Consider the following 14075-nt stretch of genomic DNA (forward strand, 5'->3'; position numbering starts at 1 on the left):
AGGGGTAGGCACTTGTCAGAAAATAATACTGGTAGATATACACTTATGTCGTAAACATAGAACGAGTAGCACCAAAATTATGGAAGCAACACACATCCAGTAATCACTGGAAAAGTAAGGACCTCCTACGCAACCCTAAAACACTGTAGGTAAATCACGCAGGTAACTAGGACCTAAGGAAGGAATACCAACACCTAAGCAGTTCACTCTTAGCAAAGGGAAGGAAACCTAAACATAAAATAAACCATCCACAATCTACTATGCAGGTCACATTTAGCAAAAGGAGATAACCATAAGAATACCTAATCAGGTCACTTTTAGAAAAGGTAAGCAGAATCAACATTTCACTGTGCAGGTCACATTTAGTACAGTGGATAAGCCTAAACAATCCTCTCTGCAGGTCACATTTAGCAAAAGGGGATAACCATAAGAATACCTAATCAGGTCACTTTTAGAAAAGGTACAGGTTAGAACACATGCGCAAGAATTACATAACAAGAAATTACAATGCGCGGGGTGCACAAAGCACAACACTCAAAAGGTCCCTCAGGCCAACTGGCCTCGAAAGGGGCGGAATGCCCTGAGTCTCAATGTCAGGGGGTCTGTGCAGGCAGCACAGCGCACAAACCTAAACGTGGCAACTGTCCACTAAGTGCTGGACAGTTGTAGATATGCACTGGGCAAACGTTGGAGCCAGGAGGGCTCAAGAACCAAGTGGGCAAGGAGCCTCTCAAGGGCTCACAAGCAAAATGCGCAAATCTAGAGCTCCGCGCTCTAAGTCAATGAAAATGCCCTCACAGAGCCTCGTGGCTCTCAACTTAAGAATTGCTGCCCACGTTGGAGCCTCGCTGGGCTCAGAACACACAACTTGCCCCCAGGAGCCTCGGGGCTCCAATCTGGATGGCAGGCTTCGTTGGAGTCCCTCACGGGGGACTCGCGATCAGGTAAATGCCCCCTGAAGCCCTCGGGCTTCACAAAGTAGTGCGCGCAAGATCGCGCACGGGGGAGGGGCGGACACCGAAAATGTGTCTCGACGCCCCTCTCCCTCTTCCATGCACTCACCGGCTGTCTTGCCTGCGGGATGGCTCTTCGGCAGCTCAGCTGGGGCCGCGGGCGGGGCTCCCCTTCACTCGGGAGCCTCGGCGGCTGCTTCCTGGATCTCCAGCGTCCCTGGTGACGCGGCGGGGAGGCTCGGCCGGCTGGGCCAATCCCAGCGCGGCCGGGCGCTGACGCCAGCGGCTGCTTCTTCTCGTCCCCGGGCTGCAGCGGTGATAACGGGCAATGCCGGGTGGGCACCGGCTTGTAATTAAATAAAACAGTACGGGTCAATGCCGGGTGGCACCGGCCTTCAAATGAAAGAAAAAGCGAGGTGGGCACTCGCTCGCCTAAAAATCGGCGAATCGCTCCAAAGCCGGGTGGGCACCGGCAATGCAAGTAAAGAGCTCCCCAGCGCTCTGGGAGCAAGGCACAGCGCTCTCAAGCGCCAAGGGAAGCGCGCTCGGCGCTTCAAGGAAAGTAAAGCGCGCCTAGCGCTATAATCAAAAATCAGGGTGCCTCCAGGCACAGGAAAGCTCCAGCAGGGTCTGGAGGCAGGCAGAGGGGCAAGGCAGGGCCAGAGCCAGCACACTGGGTCTCCAGGCAGGGAGACAGCCAAGTGGCGGTCCTCTTGGCCCCTGCAGCAGCAGAGCCCCCTCTGGCAAGATCCTAGGCAGAACCAAGAACAGGACCAATTGCATGGGGACACAGCCCCTTTTTATACAGCAAAACCCCTTTGTCTCAGGGTGTAGGGTGGGGGGAAAACCAGTTGCAGCTGGTTCTGAAGTACTCTGTTTACCTCAACCACTCTCTCTATTCACTGGCAGGGCTGGGGCCATCAGTCGCACTACAGGGGGTGGAGCCAGCATTGTGTGGGGAAAGTCCAGGCCCATCAGGGACCAGGTGCACTCCTCCCAAGCCATCAAGCATGCTAATCTCACACTCACCACCGGGCAGACCCATCCATCCTTCCTGGAGCCAGGCTCACCAGCCAGCTCCAGCCAATCACACTGCAGGCATATTTTACATTAATATGCCAAGTCCTAGAAATGGCATTTCTACACATGACACACTCACGCAACATACATCATTGCGAAGCATTCATTCCCACGAACACGCACATACCAAATTCGAGCATGCACTCCCCACGCATCAGGAACTACTAGGGACACAGACATTCCCCATGCATTCCTATGGGAGGGCAGGCCAGCCTAACTACATGCACGCACTTTACTCTGGGACACAGAGAAAAAGTGCGCACAGACCAGAAAATCATCCACACATATCATTTATCTAAAGCAAAAAGATTAGGGGTGAACTTGCCTTAAGGGCCAAGTCCAACAGTACACTACTGTGAAATTTTAGGTACAATTTATTTTTTGAAGCTTCATTTAGTAAAACATGTTAAAGCATGCTAGTATTTTCCCAAAAATATTCCTAATGCAAAATCAATGTAACCAGTTTCAACAAAATTATAGAACATGACCGTAAACAAGAATTATTATAAAGAAACAATGGCCCTGGACCAGTTATTCAAGGAAGTGTTAGATTAACAGAATTATCAACTTATTTGAGCTTACATTAACCCCTTCGCCGCAGGGCTAACTCCCCTGCGGTGCGGGGGGAGGGGGGCCGCGCACGGCGCCGCAGTGCTGATGACGAGCCCAGGCTCGTCATGCAGCACGGAGCTCGTGTGCTGGTGACGAGCCTGGGCTCGTCATGAGCCCTCCCACGCAATGTAACGCTCAGCACAGCGGGGGAATTATCCCCGTGTGTGAGCGTTCCACGGCTCATGACGAGCCCAGGCTAGTCACCAGCACACGATCACCGTGCTGCATGAAGAGCCTTGGCTCGTCATCAGCACTGAAGTGGTTAATCAGCTCACAAACGTCTATAAATCGTGAAAGTAATTAAAAAAACAGATGTGCAGAAAAGCCACTAGGTATTATTACAATATATTTATTTAGTCATTTAAAGAAACAATCACTAGAGGGTCAAGAAGGTAAGAGAATGTTCTAGGGAACGTGTAAGAAACAGTGCTCAGGTGTATATAAAGGATTCAAGAGAGCTCAAAGTGCGTAGAAAAGTAAAGGGCATATATTTACAAGACTGTACAGAACTGATATCCAAGAAACAGTTAGATGCAACCTGGCCACATGCAAATGATTCATTTGAATTATATTTTCTAAAGTTGTAAGGAGAGGTTCCTTAAGGCTGTAAAATGGGGGTAATGGGGAAGGGGAAATTGGTCCAGGTGCGGTGGGGTATAGCGTCTACGTTTCGATCCGGCTTATCGGCAACCAAGGGATTTTAATACCTCAGCCATGTGGATCTTCCTCAGGACAAGGGGACAGGTGAAGTGACCTTCATCAATCTTGCATTGCTCTATTGGAGTCCAAAACCTCTTTACACCAATGCCCGTAAAGTGGCAAGGGCCAACTAAGGACAAATCCCGTTAGTCAGTAGATATAAACCATGACTGTGGTGCTCGGACCATCCATGGAATGTAATATTCAGGCCCGTATGTGTGGCAAGAGTTGGCTGAATGAATCCGGCAATCCGGGGCACAGCGTAATTTATACGACTGGAGATGATCTGATCGACGTCCTTACTCCATTGCGAATTATAGACTTTTTGAGCTGATTAATGTAAGGTCAAATAAGTTGATAATTCTGTTAACCAAACTCTTTTTTGAATAACTGGCCCAGGACTATTGTTTTTTTTATAATAACCGATACCCAGGTCCAGGGACCATTTGGGAATAAACAAGCATTGGCAAAGCCAATAGGTAGGACATTGATGGTCAGCCTTTTGGTTTTGTCAGTGCGTGTCTTGTTTTGACATGGTTGTTGTACAACTTGATTTTTGTGGAAGATGCTGGGCCCTCATCATTATCAAAAATTTTGGTAAAAGAAAAATATTTTTAGCCTCAAAAATCATACATTGCCACTGTAGTCTCTGGCACTGAATAAAACTACTTTGCATGCCGATTTTCTTCTTGTGAAAGAGCAGAATGCGGTCTCTCACGGTGAAGCCAGGCAGTAGAGAGAGAGACAGAATTTTAATAAAAACAGCTGGTAATCACAATAGGGTCTATTTGATGTTTATTGAATATGTGATTGTTTGTCATCAATAAAAAGAAATAAAAAAACCAAAAAACAAACAACCAGTCTTGGTTAACGCTAGACCTAAGTAGAGGCCCAATTCTTAAAGAAAGTCACAAAAATGCAGCCATGGTTTATGTCCTTGCATTACTGCAGATATACGGCTTTCATTTAACACAGGAATTTACAGGAGTAGGCTAGAAAATCGTACTCCTAGAAAATATCTGTTACCTGCATTTTAGGACGAGCAAAGATGCATGTGTAGATTTACTCATGTGAAAATCTGTTGAGCAGTTACAAGTTCACTTTTCCACCAACCATTTTTTCCCCTTACCCTGGAAGAATGTTTACTTCTGACCCTGTCTGGAGTACATTTCCAGCCTTTCTCTATATGGTAAATATTAGAAAGAAGCTGATGAAAAACCATACAACATGCTTGGAGGTTTGCATAGAGTCAAAGAGGCATTCCAATCATGGGGAACTATTGCTTACCGCTACCTCCAGCCCCAGTATGTAGATCTGCGGAACGTTTGCAAATTAAGTGAATTGCTAGTATTCAAACCCTACTATTGTATGAGCTCTGGTATAGACATAGAGGCTATTATCAGAGCTCTTCTATAAGGAGATTGCTGCCATAATTTTTCACTACACTACATGGCACCAAAGGGACAAGTGGATTTTGTTATTGGACAAGGAGAATTATGACACAACCTGTCCTATGGACAAGTAGATATTTTATTACATTCCACACGCCTGTGTTTGATGCGGTCACTATTACAACACTAATAATATTCGTATGTCTGGATGGGTATCATCAAACATAAGTAGCTTTTTCTACAGAAAAGGTTGGAGACCCCTGTTGTAATGGATTCCCATTGCATTGCCTAGCCTAGAAGCTCATTTGCACAGAAGAGAGGAGGCCTCTCCCCTTCTTAGTGTTAGTGCTTGAAATATAATCCAAAGGTATATTCTACATAAGGGACAGTTTTTAACTTTAAAATCATCCTGTATGCTGCCCAATTAGTGTCTCGGTCTTTCCTGAGGCAACATTCCAGTTTCATTTGATAATGGTTGATTTGACTATCAGTATGATTTGGTTCTCAGCACCCATTGGTTACACTAAAACATATGTTCAAAAGTTTTTAAAAATCTTTATTTCTTCTTTCTAAAAAGGTGTTTATCATTGAGTAGTTCTGAAGCTGCTGCAAAAAAAGAGACATGTATAAGCTACAGGGATGTGGAATTCCTATAGCCCGACGCCCAGGACATATTGTTTGGGGTCAAGGGCAACAAGTTTTCATGTGTATTTTGTTCTTGGGACCAGTAGGCCCATCCCCCCGCATCACAAACCCTTTGGCTGCCAGTTAGCAATACCACATTATGGAGCATGGAAGGGCACTGTCTGCAGTTAAGGTAATTTTTTTGTCCTGATGTTAATGCTGTTCAAACGTGTATTCATGGTTCATTAATCGAAAGCCTTTGGTATTAGGGTGAGCGCTCTAGGTAAATGTTGTAAGTTCAGACTGTACTACTGACAGTGGTTCCAGTATAAAAATGTGTACAAGCGTTTTCAAAGTTTAGGAATATGAGGCTATGTATAATGCTCCCGAATGCTCTCTGATTTGATGCAAATATTTACAGCAGCTTGAAAGCAAGATTGATGATTCTTTGCTTTCAAAATAAAATGTTCATTAAAAATGAAAGCAGGCAAAATAAATGCATTTCACTGAACTACTGTAACATTTTAGGTACCATTTCTTTGCAGCATAATTTAGTAACATGTGTTGATGCATGCTAGTATTTTCCAAAATATTCATAATGGAAAATCAGTGTAACCAGTTTCAATAAGATTATGGGAAACAATAATATATAAGCATTGGCAAAGAAGTAGGTCTGAAATTGGTGGTCAGCTTTTCAATTTTGTCAATGTGTGAATTGTTTTGGCATGGTTTTTGTAAAACCTTATTGGTGTAGGAGCTTCCAGGCCCTCACCAGTACAACAAACATTGGCAAAAGCAAAAATTGTTTTTGGTCCCAAAGAGCACCCACTGCCACAGTAGGACTGAACACAACTAATTTGAGTGCAGATATGCTCCTTGTCAAAGAGCAGAATGCGGCCACTGACAGTGAAGCCAGCCAATACAGAGAGAGAGACAGAATTTTAATAAACACAAAAGGTTTTTGTCAACTGCAGATCAAATTAGGAGCTCATTTATTAAAGAAAGTCTCAAATGTGCACCCATGGTATATGTCCTTGCATTAAGTGCAGCTATACAGCTTTCGTGAATTCCCAAGAATCTACAGAAGTAGGACAAGAAATAGTACTCCTAGAAAATATTTGTGAACTGCATTTTGACATGAGCAAATATGCATAGTTAGATTTGCTCATGGGAAAATCTGAGTATTTGCAAGTTCACTTTCCCTCCAACCACTTTTTTCTCAACTCTGGAAGAAGGTTTACGTCTACCATTGTCAGGCGTAAATTTCAAACATTTCTCAGTATGGGAAAAGATTAGGGAAGAGTTGTTGAAAACACTTAAAACATGCAAGTTAGTAGGTTTGCACAGACTCTAACGGGCATTCTAACCCTGTAACTATTGCTTACCACTACCTTCAGCTCCAGTATGTAGATCTGCGGAAATATGGCAACATAAGGGGATTGCAAGTATTCAAACACTACTATGGTATGAGCCTTAGCATAATCAGAGAGGCTATATCAGAGCTCTTATATAATGAGATTGCTGCCATAATTTGTTGCCACACTACATGGCACCAAAGGGACTAGTGGATCTTGTTACAGGACAAGTAGATTTATGAAGCAACCTGCCCCATGGACAAGTAGATATTTTATTAAATTCCACATCCCTGAGGCTATATCACTTTACTGAGAGTCCTGCTTATGCCATAATAGATTCTCAATTTTCAGTTTAGCTGTTTTACGTACAGTAGTTCTTTTTTTTAACCTTTTTTATTTGATATTTAAAACAAGATAGGCAGAAAATAGCATTTTCAGTACAGAGATTTGATTGGGACACAGAAGTGACAAACACAATGAAAATTTTTATATTGCGTAATCCGGAGGGCCTACTAACAGCCAGTACACAACCCACTTTTGACATAGGTACAAGGATAAACTGATAATGGACGGACTCTGAAAATGTTCGCACTATTTCCTCCATATCTTTGCATTTTTCTCTGTAATCCTCTGTTTCTGTACACTGACTCCTCTGCTAGAGCACATCAGCACATCATGCAAAGCCAGTCATCAAGAGAAGGGGCAATCTATGGTCGCCATTAACAAACAATATCCCTTTAGGCCACAAATAGGTCTGTTGTCATAAGTTTTTTATCCACCCGTGATATGTAAGTACAGTAGGTCTTGAGAAAGGTTTTAGGATGAATTACATTTGAACTCAGTGCTCCTCAACCAAGGAGCTATAGGTGGGGGTGTATAATTGAACTCCTAAACAAACACTATAAGGGTATAAAATGATGGTTTGAAACTATTACGCTTCAAAAACATTGAGCAGATGGCTTCTATATATAACAAATTTGATGTAAAAAGTAACTTTTAGCTAAAAAAAAACATATGCCCATATAACATCATTGACTAGCATACTTAAATATCAAGTATTCATTATGGGCACCAGAGAATATAGGGTTGATTATTGAAGTATTTCACAACAGCACCTCTTACTTATTATTTTGCAACAGTTTAAGTGCCTCATGGCAATAACAGTGGTGTATGCTGATCTAGGTAGACATTTACCCAGATGGTGAGAAAGGCTATGCCTGTGTTTAACTGATTTAACTACAGTCTAATATTTTGTGGTCAGTCTAGATCCTTGAAAGGGACTTATCATCATGCAGGGAAACCACTAGAGATGTTTATAAGCACAGGAGGGACGGTGGAAAAGTATATTTGAATGAGGGAACTAAAGGGCTGGAGGACCACATCATGAAGAGAACGTGGTCTGTGAATGCCTTTGGAAAAAAAATGTAGCACAGAACATACATCACAAAAGCAGAAAGGAAACTGATCAAATGGTTAGAAATCATTAATGTTGAAGAACTAGATATCCTTCTTATACATTTAGTGTTATTCACTTTCAATGATTTCTTCTCCATATTTCTTTATATTAGGTAACAATGTCTCAAACGGAATTCATGTAGAAAGACAAATATATATGACAGATCAATGTCAATCACACAGAGAAGGGAGACCACAAGGATTTAAGGAGGGACCAAGACATTGGTCAGTATATTTAGAGGTAACAGTAGTTGTATCAGCAGTACATTACACTACATTATTTTGATGGTAATCCAAAGTACACAGTGCTCAATAGTGCTTGTGGAAAAGTAAACGGCACAAGTGACAAGTGGAAATAGTGAGAAAAAGTGATAAATGGCTACAAAAACAGTAGATAATTCTGATGTGGAAGATGTCCAGAAAGGATCGATAACCAGTTCGGTAATAAAAGGAATTAATCGTCGCAAACAGCCAGATTCAGTCCACGTTCCCGCTGCTCCGGATTCACTTGTGGAAAAGTGAACGGCACAAGTGACAAGTGGAAATAGTGAGAAAACAGCGAGCAACGGCGCAAGGAACAAAAGTAATAAATGGTAACAAAAACAGTAGATAGTACTTTTTACAAGGTTTGTGCTGTTTTATGGAACCAAGATGACGCTTAGACAAGTGCTGAATAGTCGACGGCGTTTCTACCCGGATGAATAAGGGTCATCATCACGACTGGGTTACTTTACGTTGGAATGTGCTGGAAAAGGGTCACAAGTGACTCGAGCAGGTGAATAATTCTGATGTGGAAGATGTCCAGAAAGGATCGGATAACCAGTTCAGTAAGAAAGGAATTAATTGTGATAAACATCCGGTGTAGTCACTAATCCAAGGGCTGCAGGAATCGGTAAGAAAAAAGCGGACGTGGAAGTTCAAGATGACCTGCTAGCTGAAATATCCATGGGCTGGAAGAATCAACAATTCAGGACCGGTGTTTACCACGATTAATTCCTTTCTTACCGAACTGGTTATCGATCCTTTCTGGACATCTTCCACATCTGAATTATCTACTGTTTTTGTAGCCTTTTATTACTTTTTCTAACAATTTCCACTTGTCACTTGCGCTATTCACTTTTCCACAAGCACTATTGTGCACAATGTACTTTGGGTTACCATCAAAATAATGTAATGTAGTTCTGCTTCAACTACTGTTACCTCTAAATATACTGACAATGTCTTGGTCCCTCGTTAAATCCTTGTGGTCTCCCTTGTCTGTGTGATTGACATTGATCTGTCATATATTATATTTGTCTTTGCACATGAATTCCGTTTGAGACATTGTTGCCTTTTATAACGATTTACCCAGTCTCAACTGGACCATCGGGTTTTCCTCATGTTGTTTTCTTTTTCTCCAGATTTCTGGCATTCAGAAAAATGGTGATTGTTCTAATGTTTTAGGTCTGACTTGACCGTGCATTTGTCTTTAAGTTGTATTGTTAACAATTTGTTGAACTATAAATTAGTGTGCTTTGGGGCCACCCAGATGAATAATGCTCATTCACCTTATGCTGTTGGCTATTTTGTGTATTATTCAGCCTTACTGGAAGTACTTCCAGTGTAATACAGGAGTGATTATTTTATATTTTAAAGTACACTCAATCACCAAGCTTTCACTTCCGTTCTTTATTTTCTGTATGCATTCTGTACAGAGCAATTCTTACCACTTTATTCCTCACATTGGCAGACAGGAGGCTTTGATGATACAAACTGCATTTGTGAATTCTTTTGTTAACGTGTTTTAGCACAGTACAAGCCAGACCTATTGGCTTTGCCAATGCTTGTTTGAATTAAAACAGATACAGTACACTTTAAGATTGATTTTCGGATACAAAGGAAAATAAATAAAGGCTAGTTATTACTTTTTTTTGGACATCAATGGCCATGTAATGATTAGTTAATGAATGGTGTGTAGGAGGGGGATTTTTCAGGACTTCTTTTTGCCTGAATGCTACAGGTTATGGTTGTTTAATCTCTAGTTTGTATGTGATTATTAGAACTAATCTTCTCTAAATGGGTCTATCCCTGCTCCCGAATGACTAAACCGCGAAAAGAAAACTATGGCAAACTAAAAAAACAAAGGTTTTAGGGTTTTGGAGTACTGCAAATCAGTAGTCCAAAACGGAATGTGGATCCTTGAGACTGTGCTGGAGCAGAATCCTAACGGAGGTACATTTAGTATGGTTATCTTGGGGAAACCATAGAATGGTTCAGATTGCTTCATGTTCCAACATTCATTCTTAAAATAGATTTGCATCCCACTTCACCGAAGCCTAACCTTTAAAACAATTTAGTTTTGTCTCAGTTTTTTGGTTATTGACTTGCCACAAATGTGACTTCTCCTGGGGCCTTGATAACATATTTCATTACTTGCCAGTCTAAGAGTGCTGATCAGGTTGAATTAAAGAACACAATGAGGTTGCCAGTTCACCATAAATCCGTACCGCCTGAAAAACTTTAAAGTTGTTGGCTGTGTCCATTAATAACTGCCAGTACTTAAAAAAAAAAGCTAAATTTCCACTGACAAATATCACTAATATGATGATGAAACAGCTTGTTATGCAGACTGCCAATTATTACTAGTTTTATCCAAGTGGGTTTGTAAGTAAAATTCTGAGTCTATAAATATCCCAAAGACTGTTTAGTTATGTTAAAATAGATTGTGTGAACCGAAAAATGCATCCAATTCAAAGTGAAAGAATACATATAAAAGTAGACCACCACTTCCAACAGTTGAATGAGAGGAGCAATAATTTGTCCTTTTCAGATCGTGGCCCGAGAAGATGGAGTGAGGAAGTCTAGCAAGAACCTGCTTTTATTGATAAACATCATCTTACATTTCTACATTGTGGATTCATACGTATCGGCATCATCTGCAAAGTTCTTGAAGAAGCTAAACTATATGATGGAAAAGATATGTCCTGGACGGACATCAAGACAGGTATATTCTTTCAGTATTGTTTGGGAGTATGGTATGTGCCCTCGAACAGTGGTGTGTATGTGGTTGACCGATTTGGTTAGAATCATTGGACCTTTTTTGTTTTTTTGCACATTCCATTATGCCATAGTAAAGCTAATTTTGTATGTCCTAAGAACATTGTGAAAGCAAATTGCTGAAAAGAAGAGCTTGAATACCAGCCCATCTTTGTGATAGACAATTTTCAGCTTTAGATTTTGGAAATGTTCATCTCGTTATTACTTCTCTGATAAACTTCTTTTCAGTATCGGAAACATTGTGCCTTTGCTGGCTGTCATGAAACTGCACGACCAAGAAAGTATTGCTTAGTCCTTACAAAAAAAAGAAGCAATTCATTCTGGGCTTAAAAACAAAGTTTCAGGTACATTCTAGCTGATTTTAGGTCTCGCCTGGCATTAGCAGCGCGCATGCGCTGCTCTCGCCATGCGAGTGCCTCTTGGAATAAATAAGGTTTCCTAGAGTGACTTGAAGACCCACCCCTTCTTTCGATTGGCTTGCGTCATAGCTTATGCCAAACGCAGCCTTTCTATTGTGAAGGAGCTTTTTAATCCCTCCTTGTTGCTGCTCTGTCCGCTTTTAGCCCCGCCCACGTGGACTGGAGGTTTTACTGGCGGCGTGACACTCTCCCCTTCATTACTCGGTGTAGGCACTTTTTTGTGGATGAAAGCGTCTGCCGTTCCACAATGGCGAGAGCTTGTTTTGCCCCCATTACCGAAAAATCGCTCAAAGCAGAACGTCTTCTAAGGTGTTTTTACTATTTCTGTGTGGCCGCTATCAGAGCTTCATTAAGCAATAGACATAATTGCTGTGGAGGAACAGCTATATTTGCACTGTTGCCCTTTGTAAACTGAGGGCGGTTCAATATGCAAGTTTGTTGGGCTGCTTTCGGCAATCAACTTGTTTCCCTGCGCAGTGACGAGGGACAGCCCCTGAGTACACCATACCTCGGGAGGATCTCGCCTGAATAGGAAAGTTTCAAAATCCCCCCGCTGGCCCTCCTTGTCCCTCTTTCCGCTATATTGCAGTCCCGGTGAGTACCTGGTCTTGTTTTTTAAGTGCACCATTGCACGATTTTACTATAACGGCAGCCACGCTCCTTTCGTTATAGCAGCTCGCCGTATATAAGTTGTTTTTTTTATACAACCCATGCCGCGCTTTTACTTTGTCAGACACATGCCTTTATTTATAGGCTCACCGTATTTACATTAACGAAGAAATTGTTTTTACAAGTGCACCCATTCTGTGCTTGTACTTTTCACATTAATGGCAGCCGTGCACCATAGATTGCCTTGCTGAAAGGATTTGGGAAAAAGGATGTCGGCGTAGGCGCGGACGGCCTCACAATGTAAAGAAGCCAAGCGACGAGGAGAAGTAGGTAATTGGTAGTCTAATGTGCTCTCTGCACTATGTGTAGCTCACTTTCGGGTTACTCTTGGCATCTGTGTGAGCTTGACGTTGTGAAAATGATTTTGAGAAGCAGGCTTGTTTTATTTGGTTTGTTCAGGTGGATAATTTGTCTCTGTTGTTTTGTCAGGAGAAGAATGAGTGGACTCTTGTGCTTTGTGTGTTTCTCTCTGTATCGCACATTGGCTCTCCATGCCTGTGTGGAATTAGCAGCTCGCCATATATACTTTTTTTTTTAAACGCACCCATGCCACACTTTTACTTAGTCAGCCACGTGCCTTTATTTATAGGCTCACCGTATTTACATTAACAAAGAAATTGTTTTTAAAAGCGCACCCATTCCGTGATTGTACTTTTAACATTAATGGCGGCCGTGCACCCCTAGATTGCCTTGCTGAAATGATTTGGGAAAAGGGATGTTGGGGTAGGCGTGGGAGGCCTCACAATGTAAAGAAGCCAAGCGACGAGGAGAAGTAGGTAATTTGTAGTCTAATGTGCTCTCTGCACTACGTGTAGCTCACTTTCAGTTACTCCTGACATCTGTGTGAGCTTGACGTGAAAATTATTTTGAGAAGCTTGCTTGTTTTATTTGGGTTGTTCAGGCGGATAGTTTGTCTCTATTGTTATGTCAGGGGAAGAATGAGTGTGCTTTGTGTGTTTCTCTCCCAGGCCTGTGTGGAATGTGATGGAGTGTGAGTGTTGTCTGGGAATCAAGAGTTAGACGTTCAGCCGTAGGCAAAGGCTATGGTGCGAATATCTGCTACTCTTGGTTGGCAATGCAATAGGTCTCTCATTTGCGAGGGTTTCAGCTGTTGGCTTTGTAAATGACAATGCCTTTTATTTATGCGTTGGTTTTTAAAACAGATAAATAAAAAGCAATGTCATTTACAATGCCAATAGCTTAAGCTGTCCCAAATGCAAGACCTATTGTATTGCAAATGTTGTTTCAGGCTTGCACTGATGTATTCGGCTTGGGTATTTGAAAGATTCTACTTTGAGAAGCCAGCAAGTTAATTCATTAGGTTTAATCAATCAGTGAGCTTGTGCCTTTGAATTGCACAATTCACGGACGAACCTCTTCGCAAAGGTGACTTTACAACTCCAATAATGGTTTGAACTTCAAAAATGTTTAGACTTTGTTCTCTCTGACAGCTTATGTTTTCACAATCTTTCAGTGGCAGACGTTTTTGTGGAGTGCTCCTCCAGCAAAGATATACATTGAGTGTTAGACCTGTGATGGGCAGCAGTTGTGATACCAAAAGATGAGTTTACAAATGCCCATTTAAATGTATTCACCACATCTATGAATTCCTATAGTTAATGCTGAAAATGCACCCTAGGGTTTTACTAATGCTAAGCCATTTAAAGTGTTGGTGAATTCGACGTTCTTTATAACACGAGTACACAGATCTATTCGGCATCTTCAGACAACTTTAATTTTGCACCTGTTGTAAGTGCAGTGTAAATGAAAGCACAGACATAC

The 14075-nt window shown here is 42.0% G+C and overlaps 1 protein-coding gene across 1 annotated transcript in view; it reads left to right on the top strand.

Moving 5' to 3' along the window:
- LOC147697206 (zinc finger protein 425-like) overlaps nucleotides 1-14075 on the top strand; it is an 87188-nt gene that overhangs the window by 24065 nt on the left and 49048 nt on the right. Inside the window, exon 2 of the mRNA XM_086934274.1 lies at nucleotides 10979-11152. Coding sequence (XP_086790400.1) covers nucleotides 11114-11152 — 39 coding nt within the window. The 5' untranslated portion in view covers nucleotides 10979-11113. The remainder of the gene's footprint in view (nucleotides 1-10978; nucleotides 11153-14075) is intronic.

Source organism: Lissotriton vulgaris, chromosome 8 (assembly GCF_964263255.1).
Source record: "Lissotriton vulgaris chromosome 8, aLisVul1.2, whole genome shotgun sequence".
NCBI classification, from domain to species: Eukaryota; Metazoa; Chordata; class Amphibia; order Caudata; family Salamandridae; genus Lissotriton; species Lissotriton vulgaris.